The sequence below is a fragment of the Triticum dicoccoides genome, chromosome 5A (assembly GCF_002162155.2).
Source record: "Triticum dicoccoides isolate Atlit2015 ecotype Zavitan chromosome 5A, WEW_v2.0, whole genome shotgun sequence".
Taxonomy (NCBI): Eukaryota; Viridiplantae; Streptophyta; class Magnoliopsida; order Poales; family Poaceae; genus Triticum; species Triticum dicoccoides.
Window position 1 is genome coordinate 631,839,403 of NC_041388.1, and position 20,965 is coordinate 631,860,367.

The following is a 20,965-nucleotide window of genomic DNA, read 5'->3' on the forward strand; positions in this document are numbered from 1 at the left end:
GTAGATCTACCACGAGATCAAGGAGGCTAAACCCTAGAAGCTAGCCTATGGTATGATTGTTGTTCGTCCTACGGACTAAAACCCTCCGGTTTATATAGACACCAGAGAGGGCTAGGGTTACACAGAGTCGGTTATAATGGTAGGAGATCTACATATCCGTATCGCCAAGCTTGCCTTCCATGCCAAGGAAAATCCCTTCCGGACACGGGACGAAGTCTTCAATCTTGTATCTTCATAGCCAGGAGTCCGGCCGAAGGTATAGTCCGGCTATCCGGACACCCCCTAATCCAGGACTCCCTCAGTAGCCCCCGAACCAGGCTTCAATGACGATGAGTCCGGTGCGCAAATTGTCTTCGGCATTGCAAGGCGGGTTCTCCAAATTCCGTGTACCTGTTAAATAATGTTCGGTTTCTTGTAGCGCTCCTTGGCTTCTATGCCCAATAATGGCCGTCTTCCATGTGTCAAACGAATACGAAAAGTCAGGGTGTTTTTTATATTTACACCCCTAGCCGCGTGAATGAGCCACCTATTTAAGGGGACGAGGATTTAGATCCAAACCACACCTTCTCCCCTCCGCGAGTATTCATCAGAGCGTATCCGATAGAGGTCCATTCTATCATGGCCGATCGCCGCAGTTCCTCCTCTCGCCCTTCCAGCCCTCAGCCTGGAGATTGGAAGAGGTGCTCCATCCCGCACAGCGAGCTAGTGACGCTCTAGACCAATGGATTTCTCCCTCCGGCCTATATGGTCCTGGTTCGAGCTGGACTTGCCACCTATAATGGCGGAGAGCAAGCGGAGAGCGCCCCCAATCCCTCCAAAGGAGAGCGGGTATGCCTTGTCCCTTACTTAATAAGAGGGCTCGGATTTCCAATTCATCTGTTTCTCCGGGGGCTCCTGGAGTTCTATGGCCTCCAGCTGCACAACCTCACGCCTGCCTCCATATTGCATATCACGGGCTTCGTGGCCCTTTGCGAGCTGTTTTTGGGCCGCGAGGCTCATTTCGTGTTATGGAAAAGGCTATTCTGCCTCGTGCCCCGTTCTAAGAAGGGGTCAATGTATCAAGTGGGCGGAGCCGAAGTGTGGCGCATCGTCGGGACCAGATATCTATCCGGAACCCCAAAGAAGGCGTCCGAGGACTAGCCCTCGGAATGGTTTTATATAGAGGACGTCCCGCTGCCGGATCCTGTCCGGATCGGCCTCCCTGAGTTCGACAGTGCTCCCCTAAAGAAGCGCCTAAGCTGGCGTCCATGGAGCCCTCAGAGGGAAAGTGACAGGGACGTTCTTTACCTGATGGGCCGGATAAGATTGTTAGCTCATTCTGGACTGACCATGATCGGGGTCATGGCCGCATGCATCCTGCGAGGGGTGTAGCCGCTTCAGTATAGAGGCCTCCCCATGTGGGACTTCAACGGGGAGGACGATGCCACCCGCTACGGCTGTAAGGGGTCGGATTCGGCTGTCACTCTAATAAAGACCTTGTCCACTTTGTACAAGGGAGAAGAGGAGGAATTTCTCCGCGTCAACCCACAGGGTGGATTTTCTATGTACAATCCCCCAAGTTGGGTAAGTGGACACTTTTACTTGCCCATCCATTTTATATTCCCATCGTTAAATATTCAGTCTAACGACTTCAACGCAGGAACTGCGCCATGCTGTTAAAGAAATAAACAGCCCTCCTCCACAACCCGAGGATCCGGGATGGTCCCTCGACCCGGCCTCTCAAGAGGATCCGGACTTATCTGTGGAGCTGATTGATGGGGTGTTTCATCAATTGAGCAAGGACAACGCCTTGGTGGCCATTACGGCCGACTACCCAGGGCTACTCCCAGCCTCACAGGTAATTGAGACCGAAGTCCCAGCACTTTGAAAAGGGATCTATCCTCGCGTGTTTTCGATTGCCGTATGACAATCGTGTTTTGCAGGGGAGGTCCTTGAGACGGGAGGCCGAGCCTGTGGCGACTAGCCAACGAGGGGCGGCAAGGCCCCGCGGGATGAAAAGAAGTGCGGTCCGGACTGAGACGCCGGCGCAAAGGTATAGCGCGCCATCTTATTCCCAGGTGTTATTCCTTCAAGGCATATTAACGCTCGTGCTCTCTTCAGGACGAAGAGACCTCGCCGGACTATATCCGGAGGGGCTGCCAATCGCGCCTCCACCAGCCAGGCTCCAAAGCCTGGTCCGGAAGCGGAGGCGAACACAAGGCGCGCACCGGACGCTCCTCCAACAGAGGATGCGAACAGGCTGTCTGCCACCAATTCCAAGGTGGAGAGCGCTATGAACCACAGGCGTCGCCAGACAGTTCTTCGCGACGCTTGTTTCTCCCAAGAGGCATTGGATGCCTTCAATTCGGGAGATGCGTACCTCCGTGCCGCTCAAAATGGTCTAGCCAAAGCCACGGAGCAGTATGTAAAAGACATACGGGTAAGAAAATTTTGGTAATTATATATATACCAGTAGCCCCCGAGACTTGAAACAGTTAGAATAATTGATTTAAGGATCATTTGTTATGCAGGTTCTTACAGAAAAGAATACCCTACTGTCCCAGGAGCTGGAAGAGTGCAAAGCCCAACTTGAGGCCGCACTAGCCGCGGCAGGGGAGCCCAAGGAGACCCCCTCTGGTAATATACGCTTCGAAAGATAAGTATTTTGCGAACTGCGGCGTGAGTGCAAATCTGACAAATGAAATTGTAGATGGCGCCGGATTAAATCCGGAAGAGCAACAACTCCGACGCCAGCTGAAGGCTGGTGAGAGCGTGCCGACAAAGGTGAGGCGGGAGAAGAACAATCTCCAAGATGCCAACACCAAGCTGGGCGTTGAACTGAAGGATGTTTGTGCCCAGCTGTTGGACTCCGTGAAGGAGAATCAGCGGCTTCGACGCGGCATATATAGTAAGTGCTTAAATGAACTTTTGAAAAAAGAGTTCGGCAAGGAAGTCGACTAAAAGAGTAATGTCTGTAGGTATGCTAACAGGTCGTCCTGCAGAGGAAATGCCCGGTTCTACGGGTGACCTTCTTCCCGAGCTCTCACAACTGCACGAGCGAGTTCGGCAGGTGATGCAAAGCGTCGCCCAGGCCCTGTGGACATCCGTCTCCATGCCCGAAGGCCTTGGAGAGCTTGTAGAGAAGCTGAAGGGAGCGCAGCGGCGCTTCCGATTGTGGAAGATGTCGGCCTGCCGTCAAGGTGCCAGGGAGGCCTGGGCCATGGTGAAGACGCGGTACACGAAGGCTGACCCAAACCACATGGCCGAGGTCGGACCCGTGGGGCCCGATGGGAAGGAGATCCCTGTGAGCTTAGTATACGGCCAAGTAGAATTGACCGCAAAGTATTCCCAACAGAAATGTAAACTAGACAGCTTGTTAGATGGTATTGAAGAGGAATACAATCAGTCAGATTGACTATGTAATTATAATTGACATGTGTAATGCCTTCTAGCCGGATTGTAGATCGTTTGTCATGGCCAACCTTTTCGCTTCAACCTCGGGACCTGACGGTCCGGAGTGTGTCCGAATACCCTCGCGGTTATATAAGAACCGGGGTATGCATGGAGACCAGGCGTAGGGGTCATTAGTGCTTGAACAGACAAGTGCCCAACTAGTTATGTTATATTACATGGTTAGTAAGAAACATCTTCCAGGGAGAATAGTTCTGTTAGGGGTTCCTTTCCCTGAGAGGCATGCCCTAAAGTGCATGTCCATTCTGTGAAAAGAGATGCAGGAAAAACATCTGGGGGCGTATAGATAAATAAAAAAAGATCATCTTTAGTTCACCGACCGAATATTCCCTTAAGAACGCTAGCTTTCGGCTTCACCCAGTCTGAGGTACACATCCGGCTGACCCGGCAGTAACAATCGCAGAGGTGCTCCCTTTACCACCTAGCCGAACAATCGGGAACGTAGGGGTAAGCACAGGAGCCAGGCAACCCATCTTGGCCAAAACTTAAGTCATATCGATGCATATACTGGCGAATAAAAGGTACATGCGGAAGTGTGACGCATGTGTTGGGATGAAAGCCCGTATAAGCTTCTGTTTAAAGAAGCCCATAGGTTTAATGAGCGCGGATAGCGCGTCACTGTATGAGCCTTTAAAGGCTATAGGAGAGAGAAAGAGGAGAAGGAGAGAAATGTAAGACAGAAAGTATATAAAAATAGACAGAGGGAGGAAACGAACACAGAGTCCGGCGCTAGGCATAGAATCTTCGGAGGCGGGCTGCGTTCCATGGGTTCGACTCGAGTCGGTTATCCGATGCATCTCGAAGGTGGTATGCTCCACCAATCAGGACTTGGTCAATTATGAAGGGACCTTCCCACTTGGGCTTGAGTTTGTCCTTTTTCTTGTTCGGCAGACGTAGAACTAGTTCGCCAACGTTGTATTTTTTGGCCCGTACTTCTCTGCTTTGGTATCTTCGAGCCTGCTATTGATAGAATGCGGAATGGGCTTTTGCCACGTCACGCTCTTACTCCAAGGCGTCCAAACTGTCCTGCCGATCGAGCTCGGCTTCTCTTTCTTCGTACATGCGCACTTGAGGTGAGTCATGAATTATGTCGCAGGGCAGAACTGCCTTTGCACCGTACACCATGAAGAATGGTGTGTATCCGGTGGTGCGATTCGGCGTGGTCCGCAGCCCCTAGAGTACGGAGTCGAGCTCCTCTACCCAGTGTGTATTAGATTCCTTAAGGGACCGCACTAATCTGGGTTTGATGCCGCTCATGATAAGACCATTTTCACGTTCGACCTGGCCGTTAGTTTGTGGGTGATAGACGGAAGCATAATCGAGCTTGATGCCCATGCTTTTGCACCAGAGTTTTACCTCGTCGACCGTAAAGTTCGTGCCATTATCAGTGATGATGCTGTGGGGGACGCCATAACAGTGTACAACCCCGGATATAAAGTCTATCACCGGTCCAGATTCAACCGTCTTAACAGGCTTGGCTTCTATCCATTTGGTGAACTTATCCACCATGACCAGTAAGTATTTTTTCTTGTGGGTTCCGCCTTTAAGGGGTCCAACCATGTCAAGCCCCAAGACCGCGAAGGGCCAAGTGATGGGGATAGTTTGGAGGGCGGTGGGTGGCATATGGCTTTGGTTTGCAAAAGGCTGGCAACCGACGCATCGTTGGACTAAGTCCTGGGCGTCTGCTCGGGCCGTCGGCCAATAAAAGCCTGTATGGAAGGCCTTGCTTACAAGGGACCGAGCTGCAGCGTGATGACCGCCGAGTCCGGCATGAATTTCAGCCAGGAGGTTCCGCCCTTCCTCTTCGGAGATGCACCTTTGAAGGACTCCGGTAGTGCTTTTCTTATAAAGCTCTCCCTCATGGACTTTATAGGCTTTAGATCACCGCACTGTGCAGCGTGCCTCATTTTGGTCCTCGGGGAGTTCCTGCCTAGTAAGGTAGGCGAGGAATGGTTCTGTCCACGGAGCAATGACGGCCATTATTACCTGGGCTGAAAGTGTTATTTCATTGGCAGAGCCTCCAATTATGTCAAAGTGTTCGGTGTTGGGCAGTGCGGTTGGGTCCGGGCTGTTATTGCCGGGTTCCCCTTCCCATACTACGGATGGCTTGAACAGCCTTTCCAGGAAGATGTTGGGGGGACTACATCGCGTTTTGCGCCGATGCGTGCCAGGACATCTGCCGCCTGATTATTTTCTCGGGCTATATGGTGAAATTCGAGCCCTTCGAACCGAGCTGACATTTTTAGGACGGCGTTGCGATAAGCTGACATTTTTGGATCCTTGGCATCAAAGTCTCCATTTATTTGGGATATTGCGAGGTTCGAGTCCCCGCGCACCTCTAGGCATTGAATGCCCATGGATACTGCCATCCGGAGACCATGTAAAACGGCCTCATATTCGGCTGCGTTGTTGGAGTCTGTGTACATTATCTGGAGTACGTATTGAACTGTGTCTCCTGTGGGGGACATCAAAACGACGCCAGCCCCTAGACCGGCCAACATTTTGGAGCCGTCGAAGTGCATGACCCAATTTGAATATGTGCCGTACTCTTTAGGGAGTTCGGCCTCCGTCCATTCTGCGATGAAGTCGGCCAAAACTTGCGACTTGATAGCTCGCCGTGGCTTGTAAGTTATGTCGAATGGGAGGAGCTCAATGGCCCATTTTGCAATCTGGCCCATCGCGTCGCGGTTGTTTATAATATCGTTAAGTGGCACTTTCGAGGCTACTGTTATTGAACACTCTTGAAAGTAGTGTCGCAGCTTCCGGGATGCCATAAATACTGCGTACGCAATCTTTTGATAATGCGGGTACCGTGACTTGCACGGGGTAAGGACAGTGGACACATAGTAGACCGGCTTTTGAAGGGGGGATTTGTGTCCGTCCGTTTCTCTCGTTCGACGACGAGCACTGCACTTACGACCTGATGGGTTGCTGCAATGTATAACAGCATTGGTTCGCCAATGTTTGGCGCGGCCAGGACTGGGTTTGTTGCCAGGATGGCTTTTATTTCGTCGAGTCCGGCCATGGCTGCATCCGTCCACTCGAAGTGTTCGGTGCGCCGAAGGAGGCGGTAAAGGGGTAGGGCCTTTTCTCCTAAGCGGGAGATAAAGCAGCTTAGAGCTGTCACGCATCCGGTTAATTTTTGTATTTGTTTGAGGTCCTTCAGGATATTCAATTGTGACAGAGCTCGGATCTTGGCTGGATTTGCTTCAATTCCTCTACCGGATACAATGAAGCCCAAGAGCTTTCCGGCTGGAACGCCAAAAACGCATTTTTCCGGGTTGAGCTTGAGGTCATATTTTTAGTAAGAAAATTGTCGAACTAGTTTATTTAGGTATATGAGATTTGAACTAGTTCAATAATTAATATAACTAGTTTATTTAGGTATATGAGATTTGAACTAGTTCAATAATTAATATAACTAGTTTATTTTTAGTAAGAAAATTTAGGTATCTGAGATTTGATGATCTAATTAAAATATTATTTGTTAATGAGTTTTTCTGTTTATTTAATTTTTTATATATTTTGAGTTTATATAAATGTTAGATTAATGTCGAATGTTAGATGAATTAGATAGAAAAGTTAAATATATAGTAATGTCAATTGTTAGAGATGAATATAGTTAGATATATTAATGTCAAATGTTAGATGAATATATATTTGGCTAGATATTAATTAATGTTAGATAGTAATAGGTGTTTAATGTTTCACCTATATGAACATAGGAAATGTCATCTGACGACGAAAAAGATTTCATTATGTGCGAACACTGTGAAGACCAACGCGGCCTGTGCGACAGAAATTTCCTTGTTGATGGTAGGCGCTTCAGCATCAAGCTGGATGAGACATTCGAATTTGATACAGTAAGTCACTTTGTCAATTATTATTTGAATGCAAAACTTATGCTTCATTTGCTTCAACTTATAATTTTAAATTTTCACTATTCTACTAGCGCATCCCCTGCCATGCAAGAATTTTTGTCTTGGATAAGATAGGTTTTAGTGCTATAGATGATATGGAGGTAAAGAGAGTTTACTTGAAGACGGACCATGGGTATACTTTCAACGTTAAATTATATAATGGAGACACATACACCCATTTTGAATGCAAAACTTGGCAAGCACTATGCAAGGCTTATGCATTTGAGCCTGATATGGTTATCACCTTTGATATTCGTCCAGAAGATGATATTGAAGGTAATATAGACATCTGGGTCAATGTGCAAATGCCTCCAGTTCTACCATTATGTGAGTTTTTCTCAACCATGCATGCATATGTTTATGTCTTTGATACAGTTTATTCAAAAATAGTTGACAACTAATTTGTATTGTCAGCTTATTTCGGTTCAAGCAAACATGTCCGGCGCTTGGTAGACAGGACCTACTACTGCCCCGGGGCTCAACTAAACTGCGAGGAGATAAGTCATTATGTTTCATGGCTTGAGGATCTTAATACTGCCAAGACAAAAAAAATTCCTGAACTTAGAAATGATAGTACTCAAAACGTGCGACCAATGGTGATCGTATTGAACTACGGTCACATCTATAATCGAAAGATGGTAAGATTTTAACTATTTGTCCTTAATTAGTGCATCTTTTGTATACATTATTTTTGAAGCTAAACTTTCATTGCTTAGTATATTAATTACTATACGATGTTCTTCAACAGGGACTTCCGATGACAGTTGTGTCTCAGTGGATCGAGACTAAAGGTGACATGTCAATGGTTAGCTTACGGCCAAGATATCCTACATTGCACATGAGTGCATTCAGGATTTCTGAAAGCGAAGAATGCTTAATAGTGAAAGATTGGAGCAAAATTGTTAACGATCGCAGAGAAGTACTAGGGGGCAGCAAGGAGAAGCGCAACCCAAGATTAGGAGACAGATTCATTTGCATGCTCCAGTATGATGAATCAGGAGAGCTATACATGTTCTATGATATTCTACCTGAGAGGGAGCAGCAGGAGTAGCTACTAGTTCATGCTCTTAATTAATTAGTACTTGTCTCATGTCCGTGTCCTGAACTTCGATGTTGGTGATGATTATGTTGAACTCGATGATATCTTTGCTTCTGCTACAAAGTGAATGTTTCCTCTTTAAGCTAGCCAGTGTTGGTGATGATTAGATAGCTAGCGGTAATGACTATGATGATTAAATAGTGGTAATTAGACGACTACGATGATTTTTAGCTAGCTAGAGTTTATTTATTTATTAATATGCGATGATGATGATGATGACGACGACTACAACTCATTATAACGTAAAACAATCCTAAATTAAATTGATAACACAAATTTAATTGAAAAATACAAAATAAAACAAAAACCCACAAACATTTAGTACCGGTTGGTGTTACCAACTGGTACTAAAGGGCTCCCGGCCCCCGGAGCTGGCTCGTGCCACGTGGTTTCCCTTTAGCACCGGTTCGTGCTGAACCGGTACTAAAGGGGGGGGGGGCTTTAGTGCCCACACTTTAGTGCCGGTTACTAAACCGGCACTAAAGGGCCTTACGAACCGGTGCTATTGCCCGGTTCTACACTAGTGATTAGGCTCCGAGGAGCCAAGTATGACAAACATGGGTCTCATGACCCAACATACAGAGCATACAAGTATCAACCGGAAGCATAAACATGTCTGAGTGCAGACAACTACAAATGAAAAAGGCTGAGAAGCCTGACTATCTACAAGACCCTCCCAAGGGTACAAGATCGTAGCTGAGGTAACAAGCTAAACATCGAAGTCCATGCGGAACTACTAGTGAGACTGGAGTCTCTCTACAAAACATAAAATAAGAAAACGTGAGTACAAATGTACCCAGCAAGACTTACATCAGAACTAACTACATATGCATCGGTATCAACAAAGGGGTGGTGGAGTTTGACAGCAGCAAGCCAGCTTTGACTCGGTGGCTATCCTGAACTACGACTGCAATTAACTCTTTGAGGTGGTGCACACGAGTCCACATATTCACCATACCAATACACCACTATGGATCCGCTCCCGTCTACCTACGAGAACGCCATCCATAGCAATCACGCTTATCTTGCGAGTTTTAGAGTATCCACTTCAAGTTATCTATGAACTGTACAGGCAACCCAGAAGTCCTTTACCGCGGACACGGCTATTCGAATAGATGATGTTAACCCTGCAGGGGTGTACTTCTTCACACATGCTCTCACCACTTATCGCCGTTTACACGACATGTACTCGGCAACCTTCAAGCGGAAGCCCAGCGAGGGTGTCGGCCATGGCCTGACTAACCACACAAATCCCTAGTCCGGGCTTATCGCCTATTCAGGTTCCATCCGAAGGGAGTCCGGCCGAGGTTTCCACTTACGGCCCCAAAAGTTGTGTGCAGGGTTCCCAAGACACCAAACGGGCGACCTGGTACACCGTGCCACGTGCCTACCGCCTCACAGCCCACCCCTCGGGTGAGTGCTGCGCACGGCCTCCAGCATACTACGAACACCAGAAACTACTTGCAACTCCTGGACAGATGACAGGGGCAGTTAATAAGTCGAGAGGGTCCATTGGTTTCGGGCCCAACACGTGGTAGTAGCTGTTCATGGATCACAAGCACAGAACTCAATTCCTGAGGACGGATTCAATGAGACAACCCACCATGTACTCCTACATGGCCTCTCACCGATACCTCTACCAAATCATGTTCACACACTTAGCTCTCAATAGTAGGACATGTTCACACATTCCAGTTCATCCCCGATGAATCAGCCCTGACTCAACTCTAAGCAGTAGCAGGCATGACAAACAAGCATGTATGAGTAGGCACATCAGGGCTCAAACAACTCCTACTCATGCTAGTGGGTTTCATCTATTTGCTGTGGCAATGACAGGTCATGCAGAGGAGAGGGGTTCAACTACCGCAGCATGTAACAGTTGAATCGTTGTTGTCCTAATGCAGTAAAAGAGAGCAGGAGCGAGAGAGTGGGATTGTATCGAGATGAACAAGGGGGGTGGGGTTGCTTGCCTGGCACTTCTAAAGATAGTATAGCTCTTCATCGGTGTCATCGATCACGTCGTCAGAAACATCGTCGACTAAGAGGGAACAACCACAGGCAAACACGAAAGGAACCACAATCAATGCAATGCACATTCATATGAATGATATGTCATATTAAGGTACTGAATTGACCTAGTGCAACAGTTAGTCATAATCATTTATTCCATAATCAAACCTATAGCAAAACCTATAGCAAATTCCAACTCCAAAACTAATTACCATTTATTCCATAATCATGAATTGTCCTATTCAGTGAGGTTAACTTGTCCAAACATGCATGAAAATTCCGTATTTAGATTCTTTGAATTTTGCTGATAATTTTTCATATATAAACTATATCATTTGGAGTTACGGTTTATTTTCTATGATTTTTAGAAGTTTAAACAATTTTTTGGATTTTATAATTTATTTCTGAAATATAAAATCGCCAGAAAATGATTATGAGGTCAGCATGATGTAAGCCTGGCGTCAGCAGGTCAACTGGGCTGGTCTGGGTCAAACCTGACCAGTGGGGCACACTGGTAAGTGACTCAGGGCTGGTTTGGGTGGATGACAGGTGGGACCGGTCAACATTGACTTGGTCAAAATCAAAGCTGACATGTGGGGTCTGTTAGGATTAAACCACGTCTAGGTGTGATGACCAGCGTGTGTGTGTATGGTGCATGCTGCAGGCTAGGAAATTAGTTAGTTTGCATGGATAAGCTAGCTAGAGGTGTGGCTGCGTGCTGAGTCATGCATGCATGGGCTGTTGAGAGCAGTCGAGTCCTTCGCGTGATATCGTTGTGAGGGGTGGCCGGGCCGAGCGGATCACACCGTGCCAGAGTGTGTCTGCGTGCCGGGGCATAAAAGACCCCCTATATTGCTGATTGCAGTGTGGTATGTGCCACCAAGCGTCGGTATGAGCAGCCATGTAGCCACTGTACGGAAGAAAAGGATTGGGGCGTTCGTGCGCCCGTGGCGGCGTTCGTGCACCGGCCGGAAAATCTTTTGTCCACTATTCTTTTTCTTCCACCTCCATTCGAGTGAGAGAAGAGATAGCTAGAGGGTTGCGGTTCCAACAATTGGTACCATGAACTGGTTCATCTTGGGCGGCGTTCTCCTTGTCGGAGGCGTGCCGGCGGTGGCGGAGTTCGCCGGCGGCTGCGCGATGCTCCGGGCCGTGTGTCGGTCTATGGAGGTGCACGGCGTGGCGAGGAGGCCGCGGGGGGCTGCGGCGGCACGGTGGGGAGGCCGCGGAGGACCTGCGTGGTGGCGGCTTCAACGACACACAGCGGCATGGCGGCATGGAGGTGTTGCGCTGCGGTTGAGGCCGTAGCGGTGCAGGGCAATAGGCCGTGGCGGCGAGCCGGGCGCGACCGGTGTGTGTTATGGGTGCGCACTGGACGCGTCGGGCGCGTCGGGACCGCGGGCGCGCGTACGAGCGTGCGGTTGATGTTGGGAGGAGGCGTATGTCGCCGTTGTGCTCGAGTCCGTGCTCGAGTTCGGCTACATCCTTCCGGCGTTTGTCGCTGGTGGCTGCCATGGCGGACGCGGAGGCAGCGCGCAGTGAGCGTCTGATGCGGTCGGGCTCGTCGGGCGGGTTGGGGACGTGCGGGACGCATTGGTGCGGTCGGGCTCGTCGGGTGCGTCAAGTGCGCGCGGGACGTGCGGGACGCAGAGGGACACCAAGCGTGTGTCGCCGGCAGAGAAGGAGCTCGGTGTATGTCGCCGGGTCATGACGGAGCACGGTGCGACCGACGTCAGTGCGCCAGGTCGGGTCCGTGGCGGTGCAACCGGCGTCGGTGCGCCGGGTCGGGTCCGCGGGCTGGGTCACGGCTGTGGTGACCACAACGACGAGAGCTACGATAACTCTGGCGATGGCAAGCCAAGTCATGGTTTAGGGGGAGTGTTAGGATTAAACCATGTCTAGGTGTGATGACCAGCGTGTGTGTGTATGGTGCATGCTGCAGGCTAGGAAATTAGTTAGTTTGCATGGATAAGCTAGCTAGAGGTGTGGCTGCATGCTGAGTCATGCATGCATGGGCTGTTGAGAGCAACCGAGTCCTTCGCGTGATATCATTGTGAGGGGTGGCCGGGCCGAGCGGATCACACCGTGCCAGAGTGTGTGTGTGTGTGTGTGTGTGTGTGCCGGGGCATAAAAGACCCCCTGCATTGCTGATTGCGGTGTGGTATGTGCCACTGAGTGTCGGTATGAGCCATGTGTAGCCATGTAGCTACTGTAAGGAAGAAAAGGATTGGGGCGTTCGTGCGCCGACCGGAAAATCTTTTGTCCACTGTTCTTTTTCTTCCACCTTCGTTCGAGTGAGAGAAGAGGTAGCTAGAGGGTTGCGGTTCCAACAGGGTCCACAAGATTAGCACTAATCTAAATAGGAATTAAACTAACCTAAACAGGCACAAGGGCCCACATAGCAGTGGCTCTGGGGTGTTCAGTGGAGTCATTAGTACTAACTAAACCGGAATTAGGCCGGCGGCTCATCGCCGGTGAAGCCAGAGACGGCAGAGCGCGTCGGGTTTGCTCCTCCGGCGACCAAACGAGTGGCGGAGGGGCTTTGCGTGAAGCTGGTGCTCATCCGCATCCAACGGAGCAAGCAGCAGCGGTTGTGGTGCGTCGTACTCGCCGGAGACGAGCTCGTGGCGGTGGCCGAAGCTCGGGTGAGCTTGGGTGGCGGCTATAGGGCACGTGGGGAAGATCTGGTGGTGGCTACGGGCTCCTGGAGAGGCAAGGGGAACGATGACGCGTGCGGGAGCGGCTGGTTCGGGCTCTGGCCACGGCGACCTCATGGCCGGCGGCGAGAAGCTTGCGGCCATGGTGGGAGAGGCAGCTAGGGCACGGAAACGAAGGGGATGAGCAAGGGAAAGGAGCAGGAGCTCATAGGGATGCGACAGGGTAGGTCAGCGGCCTCGGGAACGCTCTGGACGAGGCAAATCGACGGATTCGATCTCCGGGCACCAGAGGTGAAGACGAAGACGCTCCGGTCGACTGGGCCTCTTCTGGTCGCATGTGTCAGGTGTGTTGCTCCACGGGGTCGGGGTGGAGCTCGAGGACGCGGAGAGGGAGCGAGGGAATGGCTGCGACCATGGTGGAGCTCGTCGGTCACGGCGGCGCGGTTCGTTGAGGTGGGGACCAGCAAGGGCGAGAGAACCAGAGGAGGGGGAAGAGCTCCAGGAAAAGAGAGGAAGAGCCAGACGGCTCCGGGCGGTGCTCGCGACGTCTCGCTGGCAGGAAGAGGCAGGCAGGCACCCTGGTGGCGTGGCGTGTCGTGCGTGCGTGCGTGCGCGCGCGTCGCCCACGCGCCTGGCCGACTGGCGCCAGGAGGACGACGGCACCTAGTGGGCTGGGCCTCTGCTACAGGAGCAGGCCAGGTAAGCCAGGTGAGGTTTCTGCTCTGTTTTATTTTGTTCTGTTTTCTTTTTATTTATTTGCCACTGTTTGAAATCAAAATGACTTCAATTAGTGCCAAAGATTCCTCTAAATATTTTTATGTTGCACATTGGTCATTTCCAGATGCACATAAAATATTTCAGGGCTTTTGAAAATATATTCTTATATATTATGAATATAATTCCAAATGCAAAATACAGTAATGATTTAAATTTAGTGCCCAGAATATTCCACAAAAATGTTCACCATTTTTTGTTTGGACTCAAAGCCTTGCCAAAAATATCAAACATTGATGAAGGCATTTTGGGTTCATTGAATGCAATTTTTAGTTGAACCTAGTTGATTTAATTTTGGTGCTAGGGTTTGGATCAATCCCCATTTCAATTTCACATAACTTTAGACATGATGCATGGATGCAATGCCACTATCTGCAATCAAATTCTAGGGCTATGACAGCTTGCCATGTTTATTGGGTTCTTCCTCTAAACCAAGTAAACAAACAAACTTCTTTATACATCTTTTAGGAATTGACGCGGTTGACATCATTCTTCAGGGAAAAATATTGATGATCATTTCTGGTTGAATTCTGAGAAATCCTTGATTTCTTCTTGCCATACATATATCAGGTCAGCCTACCATATATCCTTTGTTGTAACAAAATATCCTGGACATGTGTGTTATTATCCACAATAGACTTGTATTGAGAACAAGAAATTCTTGTAGCTATCTTCTTTGCATTCAAAATCATAATTCATGGGAACCTGCTGTTGTTTAGAACATCCTTTCCTATTCAAGATTTTGTTAATACCGCTGTCATGTTGTTTCTTCATCAAGTGTTTCTTGAAAGTTGACATAGTTTCTTTGAGAACTTGTATTGTTTATTTGAACAGATCATTGCCAAGTTTTCATACGCATTTTTGGTCTCATATTTTGCACCCTTTGCCACTATGATGAATTTCCTTATAGCAGAAACAAAGTTGTGTTTTTCTAATTGAGTTTTTTGTGGTACAGGAAATCCTGATGATCGTAATTAATTCAGCGATGGATGGAAAAAGTTCATGCTGAAAACTGATCTAGGATAAATATGAATGTGCTCGGTGCATTTCATTTCAACGGCACATGACACTGCATCTCTAGTGGAATTGTTATTTTGGTATTAGGTGTGGTGAATGTTTTTTTGAGCTAAGTGAGGATAGATTAAAGGGTTTTTATCATTTATGCCACTAATTGTGTCTCACTGCTCAGTTTTGCCACTAGAAATTACAAACGCTCAAAAATGCCATCGTTCCATGAGATGTTTTCTAAAAATGCCATTAGATATCTAAAAATTGTCATCATTCCATTAGATGTTTGCTCAGAAATGCCATTAGACATTGTTATTGTCAGGTCAAACTCATTGACCATGTTATATGACAAAATACCCCTATACCCACATGTCAACTCTATCTATCTCACAATGATAAGTGTGGACCCTACTTGTTAGGAGTAAGCAAGCGAATAATTTTAGAAAAAATAAGAACACTATTAGGATTAAGTGAGACCCATATTTTATTGTAGCGAGATCGAGGAAGAGCTGACATTCCAACAATTGACTACTTATATTTAGGAACGAAACATACGGATGTATATAGACATATTTTAGAGTGTAAATTCACTTATTTTGCTTCATATGTAGAAAAACTTATATTTAGGAACGGAGGGAGTACAAGTGAGCATGAATTGTGCCGCTGCGTATTAGAACTTATTAAAGCCTGATTCACATCATTGTGCTCAATAAAAGGAATGAGAAATATAAAGGTCAGTGGGGAGCTTCCCTCACTGTCATAATTCCTCAAAAAAAAGGAATGGAAGAACCCCCAATAGAAAAATATTGGAAGATCTCTGTAATTAAGACATTTTGGCCTCGATAAGAAAACCAAAAATAATGTCTAGCACTATTTTTTTTCCTTGTGCTTGCCCTCAATTCAATTTTCATGAAAGAAAAGATATTCAATCTCATACTTTTAACGCTAAAACATATGATTAAATGATCCAGAACATGTAGCGTTACTCCAATAGATATTCATCAGTACATCATCAAACTGTTCTGCCTGCACCGCGTCATTGACAAACATCTTTGATTTGAGCATCCGCAAAGTGTTCACCTTCAGTCACCAGATTACAGGTCTTCATATTGCAGACTTGCATTTCAATGAAGTTAGCTCAATGTTGTCCCATGCCATCCCTTTAAAAATAGAAATAAAAATAACTCAGATATATACACCATCTGAACATCTGAGTATGTTGTTTGCGAACAGTATAAACAGATAAGATGAATTGTCACTTGAAAAGGGTAGTTTAAAAAAAGACAAACAAGAAAGACAAATGGCATTGCAGTGGAGTATATTGGTAAAGAAAATAGTTCTGCACTCAATATTAATGCAAATGCAATTGCATCATATATTTGACATGGATTCAGATGGTAATGTCATCGCCTAGCTTGACATAATATTCAGAACACCACATAGCCATGGCGTTGCGGTGTGGCCTCAATGAGCAGGCACAGCCTCTGGTAAGGACTACAACTGACATGCAGGGACTGGTAGCAAACATGCTGCAGCCAGGCATGGTGTGTGTGTGTGTGTGTTCAGGTGTAACAAGAGGCTGAACGCGGCGACAGGGCAGCATACTCGAGAAAAATTGGAGTCCTCACCACAGTCCAGCCGTACCAATGTCGGATTAGGCGTGAGAGAATGAAATGAGGCATGAGAGGTTAGAGAAAACAATCAGAAGGGTTGTAGCCAGAATCAAGAGTAAGACAGTAACATGAGAAGGCCAGCAAAGCTAATACTACAGGGGTTTTAGCTAATGGCACTCCCGTGTAAAGAGAATGGCTCACTGGCCCAGTACTGGCAGAGCTTGAGCATAATTCAAGAGGGGGCCATTACTCGAAGGGAACCAAATTAATAGCATTTTCTTCGATGGATGGAAAAATTAAGGGGGGAGGGGGGCATGGGCCCTGTTGGTCTACACTAAGCTCCACCATGGCCAGCACTCAGTTAGACGATATAAAAGTATATGCCATGGTTTTTAAGGCGTCTGCGTTAGGACGCTTAGGCGCCCTGGCAGCGCCTTGGAAATCTGCCCGCTTTAGGCGCTTAGTCTGCCTTAGTGCTCAGGTGCCCGCTTAGGCGTCAGAGCAGGGGTAGAACGCCTTAGGACACTTTACTGCCTTAAAAACCATGGTATACGCTATCTCAAACAAAAGGATTCTAACAGAAACAGCCAGAGATGTGACCTGATTGACCCAAAGTAAACCAAAGAAATTTTGCCAACAGAGAAGTATGTGCTAATAAAGCTTCATAGACGCTTGTCCCCCCTACAGAAATTAGAGGACAATATAGTTTTATGCTTTACAACAGCAATCAAAATAATGTGGTTCGAAGAATTCACTTCAAAATAGCACCATGCTAGTGGCGACAGAAGGCTGCTGAAAGAATTACAGTCCCATTTGTACAGATAATGGACAATCCCATGTAAAGAGCAAAAGATCCAATAAGGAGAAATAGAGTACTCTAGACTCTTAAGGAAAACTTGATGGCAGAAGGACCAAAGCTTATACTCACTCATTTCGCTCTGTACGTAGTCCATATTGGAATCTCTAAAAAGGACATATATTTACGAACGGAGGGAGTCCATATTGGAATCTCTACACAACTGAAGCAGCTACAACTCAAACACTGGAACAGCCCAACAGAAGATTCAAGGCAACAACATATTAAATGCTTCAATTAATCTATATATATAGAGAGAGAGAATAAAGAGAATGGCTCACTGGCCCAGTACTGGCAGAGCTTGAGCATAATTCAAGAGGGGGCCATTACTCGAAGGGAACCAAATTAATAGCATTTTCTTCGATGGATGGAAAAATTAAGGGGGGGAGGGGGGCATGGGCCCTGTTGGTCTACACTAAGCTCCACCATGGCCAGCAATCAGTTAGACGATATAAAAGTATATGCCATGGTTTTTAAGGCGTCTGCGTTAGGACGCTTAGGCGCCCTGGCAGCGCCTTGGAAATCTGCCCGCTTTAGGCGCTTAGTCTGCCTTAGTGCTCAGGTGCCCGCTTAGGCGTCAGAGCAGGGGTAGAACGCCTTAGGACACTTTACTGCCTTAAAAACCATGGTATACGCTATCTCAAACAAAAGGATTCTAACAGAAACAGTCAGAGATGTGACCTGATTGACCCAAAGTAAACCAAAGAAATTTTGCCAACAGAAAAGTATGTGCTAATAAAGCTTCATAGACGCTTGTCCCCCCTACAGAAATTAGAAGACAATATAGTTTTATGCTTTACAACAGCAATCAAAACAATGTGGTTCCAAGAATTCACTTCAAAATAGCACCATGCTAGTGGCGACAGAAGGCTGCTGAAAGAATTACAGTCCCATTTGTACAGATAATGGACAATCCCATGTAAAGAGCAAAAGATCCAATAAGGAGAAATAGAGGACTCTAGACTCTTAAGGAAAACTTGATGGCAGAAGGACCAAAGCTTATACTCACTCATTTCGCTCTGTACGTAGTCCATATTGGAATCTCTAAAAAGGACTTATATTTACGAACGGAGGGAGTCCATATTGGAATCTCTACACAACTGAAGCAGCTACAACTCAAACACTGGAACAGCCAACAGAAGATTCAAGGCAACAACATATTAAATGCTTCAATTAATCTCTCTCTCTCTCTCTCTCTCTCTCTCTCTATATATATATATATATATATATATATATATATATATACATATTACTATAACACAGCAACACTAGAGGACATGCAACGGCAGAAGGCAGCAAAATAGAAACTTTGGGGCAGGAGTAAAGCAACAGAGAATAACATAGGGAAAACAACCCTGATTAGTAGGATGGTATGGGTCAGTCACTGTGCAGAGAGTTGACAATGAAAGAAGGGGACACTTCAAAGTGATTCATACAGGGAGCAGACAACATGCAGTAAGCTATAAAGCGTGCACCAAAGCCAAAGTTCTTTGAGAATCCTACACCGAATGCAACCGGGCAGCATGTCTATTGCACCATAGGTACGATAAATAAGGAAAAACACCAGTGTTTACCACTACAATATCCAACAGAAAGCTAAGCAAAGGCAACCATGTTATATAATACTCCCTCCATCCCAAATTACTTGTCTTAGATTTGTCCAATCAATCTAAGACAATTAATTTGGGACGGAGGTTGTATGTATGTAAGAATGTGCGTGAATGACATCAATTAAGAAAGAAGTTCTTTGAGAATCCTACATGGAATGAAAAACCAGGCAGCATGTCTATTGCACCATAGGTACGATAAGTAAGGAAAAACACCAGTGTTTACCAGTACCGTATCCAACAGAAAGCTAAGCAAAGGCAAGCATGTTATATAATATGTAAGAACGTACGTGAAAGATGTCATTTGAATATTAAGGGAGCTTCTTGTAGCCAGTTACCTGTTCGCCTTTTGAAGGTATTTGGAGAAGACAGTTGAAAGTTGGGTGGTATTAGAGAACTTGTCTTCTACATTCACATCAGTACATGACTGCAGATCCGCATGCTTCATGTCAACCATGATCATCCACTCCTTGCCAGCAAATTCCTTCGCCCTCAGCAGGCAGCACAGAACACCCGGGTCATCCATGCTGATGACTGGGAACTCAGGAAGACGCCAAGGTAAGCTCAGACCTCGGTAACGAGGTTGTGCCCAGAGACAATCCAGGTTGATCTCACAATGCACCTCCCACTCGAACTTGGAGTTCAACGTCCAAATGGTGATTTTGTGGGTTAGCTGCTTCTGCCGCCGTTTGCTTCTCTTAGGAGCAATCCCTCGCCAGCCACTGTGGACTGTCTGATGAAAGTCATTGTCAATATGGACATAGCGCATCATGCCTTGGCTGATGGACACACTTCGGAACCTCCCTGGGAAGTACCTCGGGAACCGTGCATCATCAGGGTATTTGATTCCTCCAGGAAAAGGCACGAAGTGGAGCACCTGGGAGTCCACATTTTTGGAGAAGTCGCATAGCACAACGCCGCTGAAGTAGTCCACCCAGCAAAGGAAACGGCCATCGAAAGCAAACACATCATCGGTCCACCAGAGGTCAGGGAGCTTATCAGCAAGCACCTCGGGGATGATTCTCCACTCGTTGGCGCCGGAGTTGAAGACACAGAGTTCAGCACTAGCGCCCTTTTTCTTGGGGCGGACATTGAGGTCGGCAACGATGTAGCAGTGCTCCGCTTCGAGCTGCAGAATGCCGGTGGTGAACTTATGAGCCAGGAACTGCTTTGTGCTGCGCCGAGGAAGCTGCTGCACCGAGAGGGGAGGAGCAGAGGCCGTGTAGACGAACAGATCTGGCGGAGCGTCCCTGTAGCGAATCGGGTCGGGGATCGCGATGTCGAAGAGGACAAGGTTCTTGTCGACTGCCCGGACGAAGGCAAGGAGTTCTTCTGAGCCTTGTCTCTCCGGCCAATGGAGGTTGAAGTAGGAGGAACCTGGAGGAGCTGCGAGGGTGAAGGAGACGAAGCAGGAGTGGACGCTGTCAATCTTGACTGGAGCGGCGGTCTTGTTCTTGTTGACGGCCTCACCAGCAGCGTCTAGGTCGTCGTGGCACCGTTTGCGGAAGATGCGTTCCAGCATCACCCAATCGGGGAAGACGACGGTCTCTTCCTCCGGCTTTGGGGCGCCTCCGGTGGCCATGGCGATCGCGATCGGAAATAAAGCCGCCGCCGCCGCCGCCGCCCTAACCCTAACCCTAGTTTTTGGTGGAGGAACTAGTGGAGGGGGAGGAAGGAAGGGCGACAGACTCAATATTATACCGTCTCATTGGGCCACAGACGCTAGAAGGGCGATAAACTAGAAGGGGCGGCTCATTGGGCCAGGAACTCAGTCGCACGCACAAGCGAACGAAGCGGGCCGTCTCGTTGATGTCCCTTTTTTCTGAAAGAAGTCTATTTTTCACCCTCAAATGTAGCCTGAGGGACAAATACCCCCCTGAACTCAAATTTGGTATGATCTTAACCCCCAATTCCTTAAAACCGGGTAAATCTCCCCCTTAGGTGGTTTTGCATCAATTTTAGGCGGTTTTG

General features: G+C 47.5%; 1 protein-coding gene across 1 annotated transcript; it reads right to left on the reverse strand.

Moving 5' to 3' along the window:
• Positions 1–15,646: 15,646 nt before the first annotated feature.
• On the reverse strand, positions 15,647–20,642 carry LOC119303594. Its single transcript, XM_037580727.1, has 2 exons — positions 19,333–20,642; positions 15,647–16,078 (listed from the first exon to the last, which is right to left on the reverse strand). The coding sequence occupies exons 1-2, from the start codon at positions 20,574–20,576 to the stop codon at positions 16,057–16,059; spliced, it is 1,266 nt and encodes a 421-aa protein (XP_037436624.1). The 5' UTR covers positions 20,577–20,642; the 3' UTR covers positions 15,647–16,056.
• Between the last annotated feature and the right edge of the window lie 323 nt (positions 20,643–20,965).